At 40.2% G+C, this 20690-nt stretch overlaps 1 protein-coding gene across 1 annotated transcript; it reads right to left on the reverse strand.

Annotated features, from left to right (window-relative positions):
- Nucleotides 1-656: 656 nt before the first annotated feature.
- Nucleotides 657-20690, reverse strand: RAB40B (RAB40B, member RAS oncogene family). Its single transcript, XM_056866941.1, has 6 exons — nt 20518-20690; nt 7048-7108; nt 4826-4886; nt 4330-4407; nt 2168-2390; nt 657-950 (listed from the first exon to the last, which is right to left on the reverse strand). Exons 1-6 carry the CDS (start codon nt 20657-20659, stop codon nt 679-681), a joined length of 837 nt encoding a protein of 278 aa, XP_056722919.1. The 5' UTR covers nt 20660-20690; the 3' UTR covers nt 657-678.

Raw genomic sequence — 20690 nt, forward strand, 5'->3', positions numbered from 1 at the left:
GTGTCTCTAGAATATCAGATACAAAAATTTAGATTTACCAGAAAAATAAGCATATAAACCACAGATTAATCCCTAGAAGTATTAAACGACATTGCAAAAACTTTATCAAATTTCTTTACATTGATGGGACAAAATTCTGTGCATGTTGCATATACACACTGGTAGCTCAAAGTAGTGCTTCAAGATCACAAACTGTACAAAACCAGAATTAGATGCTCTACGGCAACATCACTAGAATTGTTTCACTACTTATATATCTTACAATGTATACAATACATTGTGGATAAAATTCTGTCTGAATCTACAGACTGACACGCATTCCTATCTAACTGCAAACTGCAAGTTTTGTGAGTTGACAATATTTAATGTAGCAATTAAAAAGAGTAACTTCTGCAATTTAATGTCATTGAAATCTCAATTTCATGATAAATTACTCCCTTTATAAAACACAAAGTCTTCATGCACATCAAAAACTTATATAAAATAATCAACAGCAAAATTTTACATCCTTTTGTTTGCACTGAGTGTGTCATACATATGGAAGCAGCATTATTAAAAACAAACAACTCCAAAGTGACGTTTTCCTTTGTTCTGTTTCGGTAGTGTGATGCATACAACAGATCCAACTACCCAAGGATCCTTGTGTCAAAGGTTCCAGTCAAAACTCTAATGGCAGGTTTAAGAGATTTTGCAGCTGTTTCTGGTACAGTGTTTTGGAGGGCTCTGGGGTGGACGGATTATTTTGGCTTTCTTCAGACTGTTCCTTTTGTTGTTGTTGTTGGCTGTGAGGGAGTAGGAGCGACCGTGCATCATCCTAGCATTCAGACCGTTGGCCATAGAGAATGATTTGAGATGGCTTCTTAAGGCAACAGGGAGTGGAAGTTTGTCAACTAGGTGCACAGGGGTGCATGAAACGATGGCACGGCAACAAAGATCTTGCAAACTCAGAACTTAAAGAAGAAACAAAAAAAACCATGCATTAGATTAGACAAAACACATTTTTGGATACCCACATGGTGGTAGAGTATGCTACCATGAGCCTGCTGTATTTTTTTTTTAAGTAATCCTTCACCCAGTCACGTTCACTGCTTCTGAAATGTCTTCCCAATGATACCGCTAAGCCATCCCATAAGTATAGCCTGGCTAAAAAGAATAAAGACACTGTCTTGCAAAGTTTTAGGGAAGTTCAGCCACGAAAAATAGGGCAGTGTCAAACTCAAACTCTGGGATGCTGGATCTATAAAAGTTCCCTCGATTATTTTTTTCAATTTGCTCCTCTCAAGGAGAAATTAGATATCAGTAGAAATTATAAGAGCTCTACATTTCTGGAGATTCTTTTTGTGAATTAAAGAACTCATTAAAGTGTGCACCATTTCCCATAAATATTACATCAAGACTGGGCAGTGTACAAATCCCTTTTAACTCTCATTCTCTGCCACCTCCTATATTTCTGAATGGTAAAAAATTGTAGGGTTAGCAATTCTCATTCCTTCCATCTCAGAGAAAGAGAGAGAGATATACGTGCCCTGAGTTAAACCATTTGGATCCAGCACAGATTTATTTAGTACATTTTTATCCTGCCTTCATCCAAGGAGTTTAGAGTGACAAACATGGCTCTCCCACCCTCCATTTTATATCCTCTAAGCAACACTGTGGGTTAGGTTAGAATAAGACAGAGAGAGACTGATCCAAAGTCACCACTTAATTTCATGGCAAGTGGACATTTGAATCTGGGTCTTCCCGGTCCTAGTCTAGTACTCTAATCATTACACCACACTGGTTCTCACAAAAAAAATTCTTGAAAACCAGGGTTAACTTTAGGAACCTCTTAACCAAGTTCATAACTTTAGGAGAATTTAAAGCAAGCTTCTGAAGTAGGTTTGAAAAACCCTGGTTAAGAACCTTGGCTAAATGTTCATACTGATGCAAAGTTAAACTGGCTAAAATGGATAAGGGAAGGGAGGAGAGAGACAAAGCATGCATGCCAAAGGCTGGCACATTGTTTCCAAATGGTGGTGTAGAAGAATCCAACATAGTCTGTATTAGATCTTAAATTAAAGAATTCCTAAGTAAAAGATACTTTTCATCAGCTGAAACAAAAAGCTTTAATTCTGACAAAATCCAGGGTAAGTGCATAGGGAAAAATCAAAACATTTGTATTACTTACCTTTGTTTGGCCTCCACAGCCGGTCCATTCCATGTCTCATTAACACTATCCTTGCAAGTTCTGTAAAGGACTCCGTGATGTTGAAGTTACAAAGTGGGCTTACTTCAAAGAAAGTCATGCCTAATCTTTCAGCATAGATTTGTGCTTGCTCAGTAGATACCTGCCGTTTGAAGGCTAGATGCAGGCGGTTGCCAACCAGGATTTTAGGAACACCAGGAGCATGCTGAAAAAAAGGGAGCAATAAATTAGGTTCCAAATCTCTAGGCTAGTTCTTCAACTAGAAGTATTCTCTCATAATTTGCTCCTACGTCTGAAGCCAGTTAAACTTGTCTCTGTCCAGGAAGCCATAGTACAATAACAGATTAAAAAGTTTAATCAATCCATGCATTCATCAGCACTAAGGCAAGGTTTGCATGTAACAAACCACAGTTTGTTGTTCAGGAACAAACCAGGGAGATCTTTGAGTTTGTTTCCCTCCCCTTTTGCACATCTTGCTTTCACTACAAATCACAGTTTGCTCTTACACCTGAACCACAAACTGTTTTGTTCTCTTCAAACAAAACTGTTTTGTTCTCTTCAATGTCAATGGAGATTTAAACAATGGAGGCTTTATAAAAGCTGACCAGTGAAGCAGACTGAGCCAGAGATGTCAATGGCATCTAAGTCAAGTAGGCTTGCCAACTTCCAGGGGGTAGCAAACTGGAGAAATAGTCACAAGTACCAAATGCTGAGCTGAGGAAATAAATAGTACTAGGCTCTTGCAATGCAAACAAACTTCTATTAATAATACAAAACTGTGCAATAAGTGAAAGTGCAGAATATTACAAACGGAACAACAACACATACACAATACAATACAGCTCCAAAAGGCTGCTCAATGTTCTACAAAATTTTTCACAAAGTTGTTATGATCAGTCAAGGTCAGGAATTATCTCAAGAGTGAGCGCAAGACGAGAACGCGGCCCGGATGACCTCGCGCTTTCGATGCTGCGGTAGCAGCTTCTTCAGTCAAATTTTTGTATAGTAGAAAATTTTGTATAGATAATTGTATAATGATTTTAAGCATAGGATAGACAACCATTTAATATAAGATAAATTGTAAATTGTAGACGTTAAGGTCTTGATTTATTACAGAATCAACTGCATATGAACTTCAAGACGAATGACTGAAGAAGCTGCTACCGCAGCATCGAAAGCACGAGGTCATCCGGGCCGCGTTCTCATCTTGCGCTCACTCTTGAGATAATTCTTGACCTTGACTGATCATAACAACTTTGTGAAAAATTTTGTGGAACACTGAGCAGCCTTTTGGAGCTGTATTGTATTGTGTATGTGTTGTTGTTCCGTTTGTAATATTCTGCACTTTCACTTATTGCACAGTTTTGTATTATTAATAGAAGTTTGTTTGCATTGCAAGAGCCTAGTACTATTTATTTCTTCAACTTCCAGGGGGTAGCTGGAGATCTCCTGGGATTACAACTGATCTCCAGGTGACAGAGATCAGTTAATTTGGAGAAAATGGCTGTGGCCTCTACGGCATTAAACCCCATTGAAGTCCCTTCCCATCCCAAAGCCCGCCCTCCTCAGGCTCCAAAATCTCCAGGTATTTCCCAACATGGAGCTGGCAATTCTAAAGTCAAACTAGATGAAAGCCGTTTTTAACTTCAACGTGTCGCACCAACTTGTCAGAATAGGTCAATGATCCCCTTCTCTAGGTAATAACCACCCATTTACAATCACAACAACTCTTATCGAAAGACTATACAGATACAATGGGGGCAGAAAAGAGAGCACTTTCCTAGGGCAACATCCTTTAAATGGGTTATATGCATTTTCAGTTGGATTTTATGAGGTTTTCGGCCACTAATATTCTAGCTATTCCATCCCCACTTCAGTGGCATCTGTTGTTGATAAAGTGGGAGAAACTGTTGCATAGCAGCAAGCACCTCATCAGTCATAATTAATCTTATCATTCCAGAGGCTGTAAACACAACCATCACTGGGATTAATGAATAACACCCAGAGATTTCTGAACGCCAATCAAATCCATCCTGCTTTTTAGTGCCAATAAACCCTCCCAAGAAATGTAATTGTGGGTAGCTTGATTTGAAGTTCAGTTGTTTTACACAGTATTATATGTATAATTCTAAGATGAACCTTACCTCATCTATCTCCTTTATCCATCGATCAATACCATCAAATGACCATCGATTAGTTATGTCATATACCAGTATCACACCCTGTGTGAATAAATAAATTAGCCTGGTGCACTCACATAGGATACATTGTATTGTCTTTTGTGGTCCCTGTATACTTATTCTTCTTTCTGGTTCAATTAAGGGATTTCAGCATTCTAAGTTGCCCCAAATATGGGGCAGAAACCTACAGACCAGGGTTTTTATTTCAGTAGATTACAGAGAATCTTGCCAGAATTTTTGTATCGCACTGCTTGAAGCCATAACCACAGGGAAATAATTTAATTTGTGGTTGTGCCAAGGATGAGCCTGGCACTCAATAACAAACTGTATGCAGAATTTATGGAGTTTTTATTTTTTACTGGCAACAATATTTGCTACTTTATTGTATTTATTTTCCTACTTCTGCATCAATTCAGTCTGCAGCTATGACATATTTCAGAGACGGCAATGTTGTTCTTACCTGGGCCCCTCTTGAATAAGAACGAAATATGGTGCAGAATCTGCCTTGCCCAGACGTGTCCCTGAAGATCACAAAGCATTAGAAGATACACAATAAATTCTTCTCTGAAGTCTCAATTCAGTGTATACATCAGATAGATTAACCAATACATGTCAGTGCCTTTCCCATTATTGAGCTGACAACAGCAGACCCGGTTAAATAGAACAGAATTATTGTTCAGTTCTGCCCTGCTCTTTATATACTGTTTTACACTCAGTGTTGACACCAGCAACCTAAGAAAAAACCCAAAAACAAGTGTACCCGAAGGCAGGCAGTTTATGGTCTATAGTGTGTTATTAAAGTTAGGTATGTACACCTAAGAAGTTTCCTTAAACCAAGACTGACCATTTACCTGGTTAGCCCAGCACAGTCTGTTCTGATAGGCAGAGCTCTCTCAGAGCCTTAAGCAACTGCAACCCACAATCAGGAATGGATATATTGGAAATAATCATAATACCAACCACTATAACAATCTTATAGGTTTATTTGGTAAAATCAGAAATCCTCCAGATACCTGTTTCAGGTGTTTATGTACTTAAAATTGTTCAGTGTGCTGAGAGTTTGAAATAGGGATCCTAACTGGAGCACATTGCTAATTTAATGGCTACACTGTCCTGTGTTATTTTGCTTTGAAATTTTGAAGCGCTCAGAGCTTCCGTACTGTTTGAAATACAAATTATCTGAAAAAGGTATTTCTGTACCCCTGAATATGGGGCACACACAGAAAAGGATTTACTTCCAAACATGGATAAATATCAGTGGTGTGTTTTTTTTTAATTATTATTATTGAAGAAGAACGAACCATTATAGATTTGAAATAAAAGGACACGTTCTATTTATTACAGGGCTTAACAACTGAACCCATGGCTGTAATTGTAGGTGCAATAATCATCCAGAAGAGGTCGCCATGTCTCTCAGCAGGATTGTTGACTGAAGGCACCTGAATCTTGAGTTCTTGTTACATTCCCATTTAAGCTTTGCAAATTATGTATGACTTTGGCTGCTTCCACGTGAAGCGTTGTCTTCTTCTAACTGTTCTCTTTCTAGGTTTCCCCCTCCTCCATCCTCAATACATTCTTTTTCCAAACCTGCTTTACTGTGATGTTTTTGGAAAGAAGGCTGTCCAAGCACATTATTGTGCCATCTGGATGGGAAAGTGCATGTTTTCAAATGTCCAACCCGTATCGGTGCCATTTTCTGGCCATCAGCCCCTCATGGTCATCATTTTCCCTACCATGCCACCAGATGTTTTTTTTTTGGAAGGCTTTAAAAACAAAACAAACAAACAAAGAACCCCAAACAGTAAGTACTATACTGCTGTATGCTGTAGCGATTACCAATTTTAAAATAACCAAACTCTCAGAAAGTGCTTTGGTGGTGCAGGAGGGGAAATGGCAGTCATGAAGAGCCGACTGCAGAAAATTGTGAAGAAAACTCCTAGCTCAGTTGCCAATCCCAAAGCCTCTGCAACTGCACAGTCAATGAGAGCAAAATAGCAAATCCTTGCTGTGTGGAAGCAGTTTTCTCAATGGAGCAGCATAGACGCTTACTTTCTTAAGAAAAAACAATGTTTTACCCACCATCCCCCATTTCTATTAAGTTTTGGGTACCTAGTTTTCAAGTAGCTAAGCTTGCTTAGATGAGTGGCCTGTTTACAGAGAACACCAAACACATTAATTTCACAATTGCACCCTTCATCTCTAACCAGGCATAGTTCTGCACCATGAAAGCAAAATCAAAGGTTTTGATACAGGATGAAAACCAATGTACAAATTGTAATGGCAGCAACCTAGTATGCATCTTTATTCAGACATCATGTCGATTACAAATAGAAAATATTATTTAAGTTGTATTTTCCATAGCAATTTAAATTAGTTATTTGATTTTACACTCAGTCCACTCTACTTCCAAGGAAACTTGATTAGGATCAAGGTACCTGTCTTTCATCATCACAAAACAATGTAGTAACAATATACCACAAACTGATTAAGAATGTAGTACAGTTTGTAGATAGTCCCACAGCTATGCAGAAAAAAATTAGACTTCTCCTGTTAAGTATTTTTAGAGTCCAAGTCAGCTTTTAAAAAGCTAATGATTTACCAAGCAGCACAGCTACCATCATGAACCGTTTTGAAAGCATAAGAGGCAGTCGTCCAGAGACAGTACATATTTCAAACACTTACCAGAGCTGCAGCTTTATTCTGCGGCCATCCAGAAGTATTGTTGTTGTCTTGTAATCTATACCTGCAGGGAGAAGGGGAGGAAGAATTTTAAAATAATAAGTCATGCCTGTTCTTCAGTATGAGCTAATTGATATGAGGACCTCTTTGTGTTTCTGAGTGGCTGATGTTCCATTTTCCTGCGAAAGCAGGTTTTCCGTGATAAATTAACACACAGCCAATACTATGCTGGGTTTTAATTAAGAAGGTTTTAATGTTTTAGGTTTCTATTATGTTTTAGATGTTGTAAGCTACCTCAGGCAGATTCCCTGCCAGCATAAAAAATTTCTAAATAAATACTATTTTATATTCTCCATTTACATCCAACAGTTCTTGCACACATAAATGCAGCATCACCTCTTCCCTCTTTTTTAAAGCATGTGTATCAAGGAAACGTCTCCTCCTGCCTCAGAGTCCATTCCTTCTTTTTACACCCCCACAAATGGTTCCATCATCTCCCCCTTTTCTCTCTGTTATATGTGTGCTTGCGATGTATATATGCACGCACACAGAGACTAGGACAGAAGTCTCGAGTGGAAGCGAGTAAGAATGAGAGACCAGAACCATAGTAGATGTTACATCTAACTCATGGCCACCATAGGGACTTACAGTCAGACATCAGCTGCAAGTTCCTATTGGGAACTCCAACATGCCACAGGGCCCTGTGTGAGCAGTCGGACCCCTCCTCCAGCTAAAGGGCTTCATGGAGGCCAGGTAGGAGGCTGCAGGTACTGCTGGGACAAAAACCAAAGAAGGGCAGGAGAAGCAGCTGATCATTCATAACTTTAAAAAAGCAACTGATCATTCATGACTGGCTAAAGGAGAAAACACACGACAGACTCGCTGCATCACTTTGCAGATACTTCTTGGTTCCTGCCAACAGTGCTAGAACCAAATGACTAGGGTTGCCAACCTCCAGGTGGTAGCTGGCGATCTCCTGCTACTAAAACTGATTTCCAGGCGACAGAGATCAGTTCACCTGGAAAAAATGGCTGCTTTGGCAATTGGACTCTATGGCATTGTCCTTCTTCTCCCCAAACCCCGCCCTCCTCAGGCTCCACCCCCAAAATCTTCAGTTATTTCCCAACCGGGAGCTGGCAACCCTACAAATGACATGATATCAGTCTCTTCACACATTATGGAGTACACAAGTTGGGTCTTTACCCTGAGTCCTGTGTAACAGCCACTCATGACCTGCAGGTTCTCCTCAATTTCCATGTGTGCACATGTGCCCAGTTAGAACTGTGATTGTGGTGCACGTGAAGGAGGAGCTTTAACTCTCCCCTTCCACATCATTTTCCTGACCTGAAACAACTGGGGGGAAGATGCTATTTATCCTATTGTGGAAATCCAGATAGACCAAATAGTACATCCCTGGGACCAATGCAGGTCAAGAACCCATCTGGAGAGTGGGGGAGGGGAGGCTGAAGCCCGCTCTCCACATATGCCACAGTTATGATGCAGATCCATCACTGCATACACACTCCCTCCTCCCTGGGGCATTTTTGCGTATGTGAATGATGAACACACATGTACCTCATTATCTATGTGGTTCTTTTTAAAAAGACCACAGTAGTACAAGTTTAGAGGCCTTGCCTATTCAAGAACACTTTCTAAAACCATACATCAATATATGCATGTTTTTATGTATCTATCTTGTAGCTCGTTTACATAAAATAACTAATGCTGAATTGAACACAGTCAAGTCTTCATCAGCCGTTTTTTAATAATATATTTTATTAGTATATGTAAATGTTTCTGGCATTTCACACCACATTCCAGTATCTTTGTATAATAAGTACCAACTCATTCCATCCTCTTTTAAAAAACACATCCAGTAGACACAAGCACAGTCCTCTGGAAGTGGTGTCTAGATATCTGGGTAAACGCTCTTTAAAAACAGATGAAAGGGTGTTTGCTGGTTTACATTTAACCTTGATCCATTTAACCTTGAGCAGGCTGCATTTAATTAAGGCTTTTAATATGGATTTGCTCAGCCTAAACGGGGCTCATCTACATTAAAACTAATCTACGTTAAATTAACACTGTGCACAAATTTTTTAGTTTGCTGATTTCAGCTGGACCCCAAGAGCTGCTAAGCTTGCGTGGGAGGGAAATAAAGAGGCTTTCTTTAATGCAGAAAATAGCTCCAAATTCACAGTTTTTCATTTGGCATATGTTCTCTTTGGGGGGAAAAGCTGCCATAATTTCCCCCTTATAATAAGTATTGCTCTCCTCTAATTCAAATTTTGGCAGTGTTTCAATAGCATCTGGGTTTCATTTCAATATTCATGACAACAGGTCTACATATGCTTTTTCAGTCCATATCATATAAATACCCTAACAAGAAGCTAACCACTTGGCAGCTAGCAGGCAAGCATGCAGGTTATTAATTGAAATGATCTGGCATACACTTTGAGCAAAACCTCCACTACATATGGACATTTAAATAAGTATGCCACTAGAAGTTACCAAATGCTAGTGTGTGAGTGAGCTTTTTGCTCTAGCCACCATTAATTTCCAGAAAGAATGCAGAGAGGCACTGGGTTCAGATCAGGAGTTGCAACCCCAAGTTATGTCTGTCAACTGGGGCTTTCATGATTGCTGAGTGCTTTAATCGTGAAGTCTCCAAACACTGGTCCTGTGTGGAGAAATGGAAATAAATAGAACTGGGTTGGGGGGGGGGGTACATCACTTGCACATTTTTTTAAACCTAACAACAGTGTAAAAAGCCTTGCTGAGAGATGGTTTCTAACAGCCCATTTTTGCAATATGTCCTGCCTTGTTGCTTGTGCTCTTTTGGACAACTCTATAAGTTGGCCAGAGAATTTAACACAGGGCCAGATCCTGTTCCTCTCTTTTTCTTATACACACAGCTTCTTTAAGCCACCATAAATATTTATGTTTGCACAATTCATAAAAAAGATTTATGACACAGCTCCCAGTTAACTTTGAATGGGAAGCATAGAGGGGAGGGGCTGTAGCTCAGTGGTAGAGCATCTGCTTGGCATGCAGAAGGTCCCAGGTTCAATCCCCAGCATCTCCAGTTAAAGAGACTAGGCAAGTAGGTGATATGAAAGACCTCTGCCTGAGAGAGCTGCTGCCGGTCTGAGTAGACAATACTGACTTTGATGGACCAAGGGTCTGATTCAGTGTAAGGCAGCTTCATGTATTCATGTGTTCATATGTTGGGGGAAATTATTACAGACCAACCATAGCGTGCTTCCGGTGTTATGCTGACATATATTCATTTGGACAGACCCAACATTTGAATTAAGCTACCTTTAAATATCACGCACTGATTTTGTAATCTACATTCTGTTTTCTTCTTTCTCCTAGGCTCATAAGCTATTAGTCACTATCTCATTTTAAGCATGATTCACAGCACTTATTCCAAAATTCTTCCACATTTGGCAATTATACCTAGCATGTGACAATTTGCATCTGTAATAGTTTGCAGCACCCAACATAACACAACGAATGAAATGCCAAGTAGGTGTTTAGTTCATGCTGCAACTAGCAAAATCATTTTCATTAGAAGTAACCAGCACACACCTATGTGCCATGCTGCCATAAGGGCAGCCATTTTACAACATCAGAAAGTCATCAATTCCCAGGCTCCCTATGTAAAAACAAAGGGAACATGTTTCCAGATATTCTCTTGTGCAGATGTCTAGAATGTCTCCTTAAACCATACACAGAACCATTTACAGGATTCATAATGGCAATAATCACAGATAATTAGGCTTTGATTCAGGACCACTGAATTTAGATAACTGGGGAATTATTCTATACATTGTTTACGTTGTCATATGATACTCATTCTAGATCGCTACCTACCTTCTGCACAGGATGCTATTGTAAGTGGCAGAATATTGGCTTGCAGCCATCATTGGTCTGCAGCAAGGCCATCTTAGAGTGGAAAACAGTGCAATCCTAAACAGAGTTACGGCTTTCTAATTCTAAGCCAACAAGTTTAGAAGAACTGCAGTGAACGTCAATCACAGGAGGTGGTGTACATTGTGAACTTACTGAGAGTGAGGAGGACATTTTAATTTTATGTTTTCCAGTTGTGTAACTATGGCCAGGGGAGGGAAGGCAGCATGGTATAGCCCAATCTCATCAGATCTCAGAAGCTAAGCAGGGTCAGTACTTGGAAGGGAGACCTCCAAGGACGACTCTATAGAGAGAGGCAATGGTAAACCACTTCTGCTTCTCACTTGCCTTGAAAGCCCCTTGCTGGGGTCACCATAAGTCAGCTGCGACTTGATGGCACTTTACACACACACAACTAAGGCCAGGTATCATGATCAATTGTCCAGAAACTTCACAGCAGGAATGATAAAATAATTTTATATGTAGTATTGTATATGTAAAGGAGCCAAATATAATTTGAATGTAAATAACCTTGCATAAAGCTTGCCATGAAAAAAAATAGACTAAAATCTGTCTTACTGTGCATCAATGATTCTCAATTTTGTCCCAAGTATTTAACTATATCACATATGCACATTGGAACTTCCTATACGTAGAATACTCTGTTAAAAAGCAGAGCATATGTCATGAAAGAAGCACTGTATTACTATGTCTCTGTAAGAGACAGTTCTTACCCGTACTACTTATTCAATCAACAGGCTCTGCTTCAGCAGAAAGAAGAAAATATTTTTAATACAGCATAGCTGGTACTTTGAGGATACCCATCTTGGAAACTATTGCATATGTTCATTATAATTCATTTTAAAGACGATAGTTACAGAGGTTTTTACTATTTGTTATTTACATTTCAATTATGGCATAGAAACTGCTTTGAATGGCTCTGAAACTTTCTAATGTGCATGATAACATGATAACATGTGTGTGATAACATGATAAGCATGTTTCTGACTATGTGCTTCTTACATTATAATGTCCATTCATATAGATTCTCACTTGTACATGAATATACATGCATTGCATAATGCAAGAATAGCCAAGTGTTTTTCTTTGGTTCCATACAGATGTCTGGAAGAAGAAGAAGTGACAATTTTCTATTTTGGACAGGATAGAGACATTTATACATTTCTCAAGTTACAAAATATATGCTTCTTTATACACAAGTCCATGAAGTCATATTAGGAGAAAGCCATCAGGATTAAACACAAGAGATTTTCAATCCATAAAGACCAGTGAACAATTAACTCCCATTTTTTGAATATCAACTACCGTATGTGTTTAATTAACAAAAACAAACTATGAACCAAGTGAGAACTAAGTTGCTTTTGGAAGGATTGCACTGTTACAACATCCACAGAATCATGCATAAGACAGGCATGCTGTGGATACAAATGCTGAACCAGACAAAATAAATACGGTAAAGTAAATCCTAAAACAAACATGTCACACCTGGACCCACAGTTATCTTTAAAATGCAATGCAGCAAACAGCAACCTAAAGACCCCAATTCTGATGACATTCCCCCCCAACAAATCTCCAAACCTTTCCCGGCACCCACATGCAAGCACCATTCTCTCAAAACAACACCGCGGGTTGGATCCAGTGATTCATCAGCAGATCTTTCCAGCATTCCCCTCTCCCCAGCCTCTTCTGTCAGTGGAGCTTCACTGATGGAAGAAGAGTAAGGGGACAATTTTGCCTCCTTCCCACTGCAGCCTCCCAACTTGAATGGATAGTCCATGAAGGTCCTGCCCCCCTGAGAATAAACTTTCCTTTGGTCAGAAAGGACACAGCTGTGGAGAAGAGAACATGGGAAAGATGTGCTATCCTTGTGTCTATGGACTACGGGGTGAAAATGAAATAAAATAAACAAATAAATAAATACTGGACCCAACCCAGTGAAACCTTTATCAGTTACACTTTAAAAGCAAGTTTAATTTTTTTAATTGTCTGAATATGACCTATAAGGTTCAGTTTTAGAAGGTTGCTGATTCTCGGGTCACAACTCAAGAGGCTATTCTAAACCATCCCTTAATACACAGTGGGTAGCCGTGTTAGTCACGAAAGCTCATACCCTACCAGAAAATATTTTTGTTCATCCCTTAATAGGAAGGGATGCTTCCAGAGAGCCAGAAACTTCCTAATTGGTTAATAACTTCTTACTAACTTCTTACTAAGGCCAAATGAACAGAGTTGATAAGGGGCCTGGAAAAGAAAAAGGTTTGAATTCCCACTCTGTTTGCTGGGTGACCTTGGGCTAGTAACGCCCTCTCTGCCTAAACTACCTCATACTGTTGTGAGGATAAAATGGAGGAGAGAACAATGTAAGCTGCTTTAGATCCCCATTGGGGAGAAATGCAAGGTACAAATGAAGTAAATAAAGAGTACCTTGGACTACACTATTCAATATGTGGCTGTGAGAATAAAATGAGACAATCCTCATGTACACTACATCGCGCATGCTGAAAGAATAGTGGTTTAGAAGTGTAGTAAATAGTTTGTTCAGGATATATAAATTTAACAACATCAAAATAAAAATGGGAAAGCGATGGCAGGGACTCTGCAGGTGTGGGTTGTATTAATGACTAAATGTAAGAAAGGAAATGTAGCACACACAACCAGTCTACACAGGTGTAAAAATGCATTAGTTAATTATGAAAGATCTATATGAACTCACTGCACTGAAAAGGAGGAGTACACACTTTCTGTGAGAAGGGGATTTCTTAGCTCTCCCATATATTACTTAAGAGTTAAACCTGAAAAACCAGTCACTCTAACCTTTACATTTCAGGGTAATGCGTTGTGTTTACTCATCCCAATAACGGTCAGAAATTACCACATACTTTACACAGGTTCAACAGCAATTCACCCATACAAATGGAACCATAATATTTAGTTCAAATGACAATTAGAGGATCTTGTGTTGTAGTCATGAGTTTGCAGACCCCAAGTCAAGCCTGTTATGTTTCTAATCTACAGACTAAGTGTGTTTGATGCATACCCCAAACTTTGCATAACACTTTCCCAGTGTCATCAGCTCAATATACTGAATCCTACAATCCATGAGGACAGCTCCACTCATGAAGTGGCATTTCCTGTCTCCCCTTCTGGCCCGCCACACTACCTAAACTCTGCTGCTATGGTTCATGGGACTACCAATAACAGCACTGGCTATGTTATGGAAGCCTGTAGTGGGAATCAGCAAACGTCACACATTCTTGCAATAGTGCCTTTGAGCCAGGGGATATAGATGGAAGGCTCCAACACCATATTGTTTCTGCAGGTCACAGATGGAAGCTTCCACCCCCCCTCCCATTTTATAAATATGTGGCTATTTGTGTTCAGTAAGGGAAAAGGAAAATATGCACAGCTTTCAGAGAAGTGTTTAAAAATTCACAAAATAGCAGGACATTGCAGGTGGGGAAACAGACCCACTGCTATTCATCATAGCTGTATAGCAGGACCGTACAGTACCTCCAAAGCAAAGTGCAAAAAACTAAAATGAAGGCATATGTATGCAACACTCATCACGAATTGTGTCATGAACAATATCCAGGACACTCACTTAACCACATAAAATCACCATTTCAGGCTTTGAGGAAAGAGGGGAGATTTTAGTAGTGGGGGGGGGGGATTCAATCAGAATTTTTATTGGTTATCAAAATTAAACTTTACAAAAACGCTGTGTATTTTAGAAGCATCTATTGTGGTTACTCCTTTATAACAGAAAACACAAGACAGAAACAGAGGTGTCCCTAAAGAATAATCTGTGATCTGGAATATGTTGAGGGTGCTACTCTCTATCATTCCAAAATGGCACCCCCTGTAAACACATCCTACCAGTCATGCTTTCCCGATTCAAGACATTTCATAATGGAAAAATATGGGCACCCTGCAACAACAAGTGTATGAGAAGACACGTAGAATGTGAAAAATCAGGGAGAAACAACTGCATTAATTTTTGCCATTACATTGTATAGAAAGTCCTTGAGAGAAAAATAAATACCCTGAATATTTATTACCAGAATTTTCTAAACTTGATAACTGGAGGCTTCAGGCCCAAATATATCAGCCTGAAGAACACCATCTGTTTTCCCCATGAGCACTGTCAAATCAAAACAAGAAGTGTGGATGGATGATGATATCCTTCCTTCAAAATGGTCCTTTTGTAAAAACTAGTTGTTGAGCAGAGCTAAAAATAATGCCTAGGAACAAAAGGTCTGATTTATGGAGGTCTGAAGTGTTAACATATATTATTCACTAGGGTATATATTCAATTATATATCTGTATGGGTATGCTAACATTTTAAAGGCCTCTGTGTTCGTACCAAGAAGACATTGGCATGTCAGGCAGGAAAGTTCTGTGCTAATAATGAGGGTAAGAAGGCCATTTTTTTAAAAAAATCACTTTTTTCTGTCTTGATAAGTCACACACTAAACAGCAAATTACTAGCTCAATTCAGACATGATCCTAGCCATCATTCAAACTGTTGTTTGAAGAATCAGGAACATGTCAGAAGCTCATACGTTCTTTCTGCCTATTCCTTCCTCCCCTCTTCCCACCTGATTCCCTTCCCCACATTTCTTCATTGGCTTTACTATGGTCGTTTATACATGGGTACTTTCACTCACATTTGCCCCTAGTCTGTCTCGGTTGTTCCTTGGAGTTATGCATGAGTTTCCTGTCCATTAGAGATGACCTCACTGCCAGCCCTCGCAATGTCTGGGTCTTCCCATTCCTCTGTTAACCTGACTCTTCCATCTTCCCTGAGTAAAGCCTGGGTGAAATCCCCATGCATAAGGCAAAGTGCGGGGCACACAAGCTTGGTTTCGCTCACAGCCAATTACAAAGCAGCATGTCCAGAGGTGGGGACTGAAATACTTCCTGCTTTTTCAGAGCTCTTCCTGAGCAGAAGAAAATCTTTTTAAAACCGAGACTTGGATTTCCCCCCCACCCCCTTCTTTTCAGATTGCTCCGTTTTTGTTGTTGTTCTTAAAATGCTTTTTATGTGGCAATTGGGTTTGGGGGGATTTTCTCTCACAGTAAGCACTACAAGACAATTACAAAGAAGCACTTAAAGGGATGGGACTTGATTTGAGCTTGGAAACTGCTGGTGCATAGATTCCCAACAGGAAAGTGTGGGTCCAGCGAGCAAAGAACCTCAGGTATTTGCTGGTCATGGACCATAATAAATACTATTGATTGATTGAACCTCAGGTAAAACTCCTATGCATAAATGACCAAAAACTTTCCTGTGATGGCCAACATCTATAGAGAGAAAATCTATAGAGAGAAAAGTGAGAGAGCTGCAGCACATTCCCAGTCCTCAGAAACTAGCCATACTAATCATTTTCTCTTGAAACCTGTCTTCCTTAATATGCTATACTTAAGTGACAAGAAAAATACATACAAGGTATATATTTATTGTTATGCTACAGGGAGCAAGTGGATTTCAGGAAGTGCCATATTTCACAAGCATCTCCACCCTGACTTTACCCTTGCCTAATACCCTTAAGGCACCTGCCATACAACAGGGAATGGGTACATTACAGATAATAATTACCACCTTCACCTTGAATAAATAGCTATAATTACTTCAATACTTAATAGCCTAGACAGCACTCCCCACCCCCAAGTACAAAAGCAAATGAAGTTTCCCTTTGAAAGACGACTGGCACTAACAGCAAAACTAAAGGTGTGCGTGCATTAAGATTTTATTCCAGGGATGTTCTAAGAACCACAGGTAGAGTTTGCACAAATACCAAAGGAAGTATTTAATTAGTCCTCTGCTTCTAGGGGCTGTTGCAGAGAAATCAAAGAGGGATCCAGTTCCCTGTAGAGCTCAACATGATGTCTCAGCAAACATTCTTAGGAATTCTGGAGCCACTCCCAACAAATGGCAACGACAGCCTGGTGACTAAGTGTAGCCCTTTTTTAGACAGAAGCAGATTCAGTGCAATCCTTTCCTGGGAGTAAACCCCATTTAATAGACCTCAGTAAGATTCTGAGTAGAACGGCTTAGGATTTTTCTCTTAGTGCAGCTTTTCTCTAGGGCTGACGAGCTGGATGGAAAGAGCTCTATTTCAAGTGGCATGTTGCATCTACTTACAGGTAACTTACATGTAACTTTGCAAGCTGCATACCTGCAAGATCCGCATAAGAGTATGCATGAAGGAGAAGGGATACCTTTTCCCTTTCTCCCCTGAAGGGCAAAAGGTGCTAAAAATTCATGATGCCACAATCTCTAAGCACACTTACTAGGAAATTAAGTCTCATTCAGTGGCAATGAATTTCATGCTCGTTTCTGGGCAGCAAGGGAGCAGTTCTGTTCTTACTGAAATAAAATGGCCAATCTCCCATTAGCTGCGATGGTGAAGCCATACCCTATAATAAATTAGTTGAAAATTCAGAGGAAAGAAGTTTTAATTTCTTTTTGAATCAAGTTAAAGATTTGCAATTTCGGGTCTTCAGAGGCATCAGTCATGGTTTGGGCTTCTCATTCGTTAACAGGTTAGATGAAGGAACAAACTAAAAATAAATGTTCCAATGTTAATGCCAAAAATACTCATCATATCCATATCAGTTCTTTGGAAACATTTGGTAGCGCTATTACAGTTCTGTGCTATACTTATTCTTGCCTATTCTTTATTTATACAATAAATCAGGCAAATGCCTTTTCATCTTTGTGGCTTTGCTGGGGGGCATGTTATAAATGTCCAAACATTTTGGTAATTGATAGGCTTTAAAAAAGCACTACTAACAAGAGGTATAGATGGGGACTTCTTTGTATTTGGTAAGCTCTGAACATTTCTACCATTATGTCTTATCCTCAGTCATGTTTGCAGCCTTCAAAAAGAAAGATCTACAAGATGTATTTAAAATGGTCATACAGTTCACACTTTAAAAATAGCACAGGCACACAGCCTCCTGTGAGAATTCAAAAATGTATTTACATTTTTCTCTGAAGGAAAACATCTACCACAAGTCAGATTTTCCCATGGTCACTTTGAACAAACTGCCAGAATCACAGATTTGTGCTGTAAGCCTATTTAACAAGAAGAACTCTTTGTAACGTCCCAAAACAGTTCGGCTGTGTGAAAGTGCTGGCACAGGATGCAAAAAAAACCCAAAATAATTATTTTGCTCTTCTTCCACAAGGCTGTATGTGTATGTGTGTAAAGTGCCAAGTCGCAGCTGACTTATGGCGACCCCTTTTTGGGGTTTTCATGGCAAGAGACTAACAGAGGTGGTTTGCCAGTGCCTTCCTCTGCACAGCAACCCTGGTATTCCTTGGTGGTCTCCCATCCAAATACTAACCAGGGCTGACCCTGCTTAGCTTCTGAGATCTGACGAGATCAAGCTAGCCTGGGCCATCCAGGTCAGGGCCACAAGGCTGTAAGTGCAGCAAAATGTCACCTCTCCTTTGCTTTAAACATATCCTTTCTACTCTGGTATGGATGTAAATTCCGTTGACACAACCTCAGAAAAAGAAAGCAGAGACAGCAACTCATTTTAGTGTTATTAGATTTACACCAATTAACCAGCAAAGAGAAGAAGAAGAGTTGGTTTTTATATGCCGACTTTCTGTACCACTTAAGGAATAATCAAACCGGCTTATAATCACCTTCCCTCTCCCTCCCCACAACAGACACCCTGTGAGGTAGGTGGGGCTGAGAGAATGTGACTTGCCCAAGGTCACCCAGCTGGCTTCGTGTGTAGGAGTGGGGTAAGGCCTTGGCTGTATTATGCTGTGTTCCAAATCCCCACTCAATTAGGATGCGTAATATGACATTAAGAGACCCTGGTCAAATGATTTCCTGTAGTCACTGTCTGTACCTTTATCCTCCTTGAGCTGTGGTCTCCTTCCCCTGTAGTTCTGCTGGGCCTACAGGTCAATCTCTCACTGAATTCTAAATGAGTCCCATTACAGGTATCTGCTGTAACCCCTTAAGTGTAGCTTTCCTAACCCATTAGGAAAGCTCATAAACGGCTAAATACACAATGTAATTAAGTTGATAATAGTGTGTAACTGGTAATCCTTTATTTTTGTCTAATCAATGTATTGACATACAGAATAAAACATTCAAGGTGGTGTACTGGAACATCACTAAAGGAGATGTTGGAACAGAAGGATGTTATGTGTGAAGGATGAATGTGAGATAAGGTCAAAATGCTGACATTCCTGAGAGATTACATATGATGTGATAATAAATGGACTAAAATCCCTAGAAGATCATGGGTGGAGTGAGAATAAACAGCAAGAGGGACAACAAAGTCAAAGAAGAGAACACAGAAAGAATGTGCCAAGTAATAAGATGGAAGATGGCGAAAAACAGAAATGTGTATCCAGTTATGATGGAAGACAAAGCAGACCAACAGGTTAAAAGCAGGAGTAGAGCTAAAGGGGTCAAGTGGCATGTTAGGCTGGTTGAATCCAGTTGAGAAGGGGAAGTCCTCTAAGGCAGGCAAAAACCTTGAAGCCGTATGAAAGATTCAAGGAATATGAAGCAAGTTGGGGGGAAGCTACCTGGTTTATATGAAACAATTGGTGCACCCATGACATCCTGTGTCTTCTGCTCCAGCTGAAAACTCAGGGTCTATTTTTTGGGGACCTTCTTTCTGCCTTAAATTTAATAATCTTGTACATCAAATGTACTTTCTTCCAATTACAAGACCTTCTTCAGATCAGCTTTCTTCAGAGGCTACAAGGCAACAGGTTACCTTTTCCAAGGAATTCATACAGAGGTGTGGCCAACCCCAGCATGAATAGGTGAGCATAATGGTTTGAGTATGCGTGTGGATGCATGTCCTTCTGTTCTTCTCATATGACACTTATTTTTCCATAATAAAATATGGATTTTATCATTTTTCCATGATAAAACAAACTAAAAACGATGTGGTCCTCTCACTCCTTTTGTACCTAAAAGATGCCTAAATTTCTGACAGGAGAATCTAACACAGAAGCGCACTTCTCACCAATGCAGAAGGAAAGGTACAAAACCAGGTTCTTGCTACCGGGATCAGCAACAAGACAGATGGTGCGTTCACTCTCTGCCAGTGCTTTATTTCTAACCAAAGGTGCCAGAGCTCAAGGCAGCTGGGAAGGTAGATTCCCTATTGTGGATGCCCTCCCTTTTAACTGCCAGTGTATGGGAGGCGGTTGTGGTGACTCAGGGATCAAGGAAGGCGATCTTACATATGCGCAGAAGCAGCTGCCTTCTCCAAGCAATCTACAGGTGCGATAAAGAGTCTCTGCTTCAGATTCAGGTTCCGGAGTCCAGGGCCAATTATGCACGGGAGGCTTTGCCTTGGATTTGCAGATCTCTAGACGCACATTTCCCCCATCCAAACTCTCAAAACTCAACAATAAGCACCCATGTAGAGTTTTGAGAATTCAGGTGGGCGAAAGGTGCATCCAGAGAGTGGCAAATCCAAGGCCAAACCTCCCAAGCATAAATGGCCCAGGACACCGATGAGCCCTGCACCATGCGATTACTCACCCATGTTGTACCCATAGGGGGACTCGGTGGCTCCATTCTCCAGGCTTGCAAGGATCTCCCCTTTGCCCACGTCGCTGTCCCCTACCAGCAGGAACTTCAGCAAGAAGTCATAAGCTTTCACAGGGCTGCCCACGTGGTTCATCCTCTGGCACCCTGGCGCGGCTCGCTTCTCG

Source organism: Euleptes europaea, chromosome 1 (assembly GCF_029931775.1).
Source record: "Euleptes europaea isolate rEulEur1 chromosome 1, rEulEur1.hap1, whole genome shotgun sequence".
Lineage (NCBI taxonomy): Eukaryota > Metazoa > Chordata > Lepidosauria > Squamata > Sphaerodactylidae > Euleptes > Euleptes europaea.

What these genes read in the sequence shown, in the direction of transcription:
- RAB40B (XM_056866941.1), bottom strand. Translation starts at nt 20,659, where the DNA reads ATGAACCACGTGGGCAGCCCTGTGAAAGCTTATGACTTCTTGCTGAAG. An exon ending in CCCCTATGGGTACAACATGG is followed by an intron (nt 7,109 to 20,517) that starts GTGAGTAATCGC and finishes TTCTCCCTGCAG; the next exon opens with GTATAGATTACAAGACAACA. An exon ending in AGAATAAAGCTGCAGCTCTG is followed by an intron (nt 4,887 to 7,047) that starts GTAAGTGTTTGA and finishes TGTGATCTTCAG; the next exon opens with GGACACGTCTGGGCAAGGCA.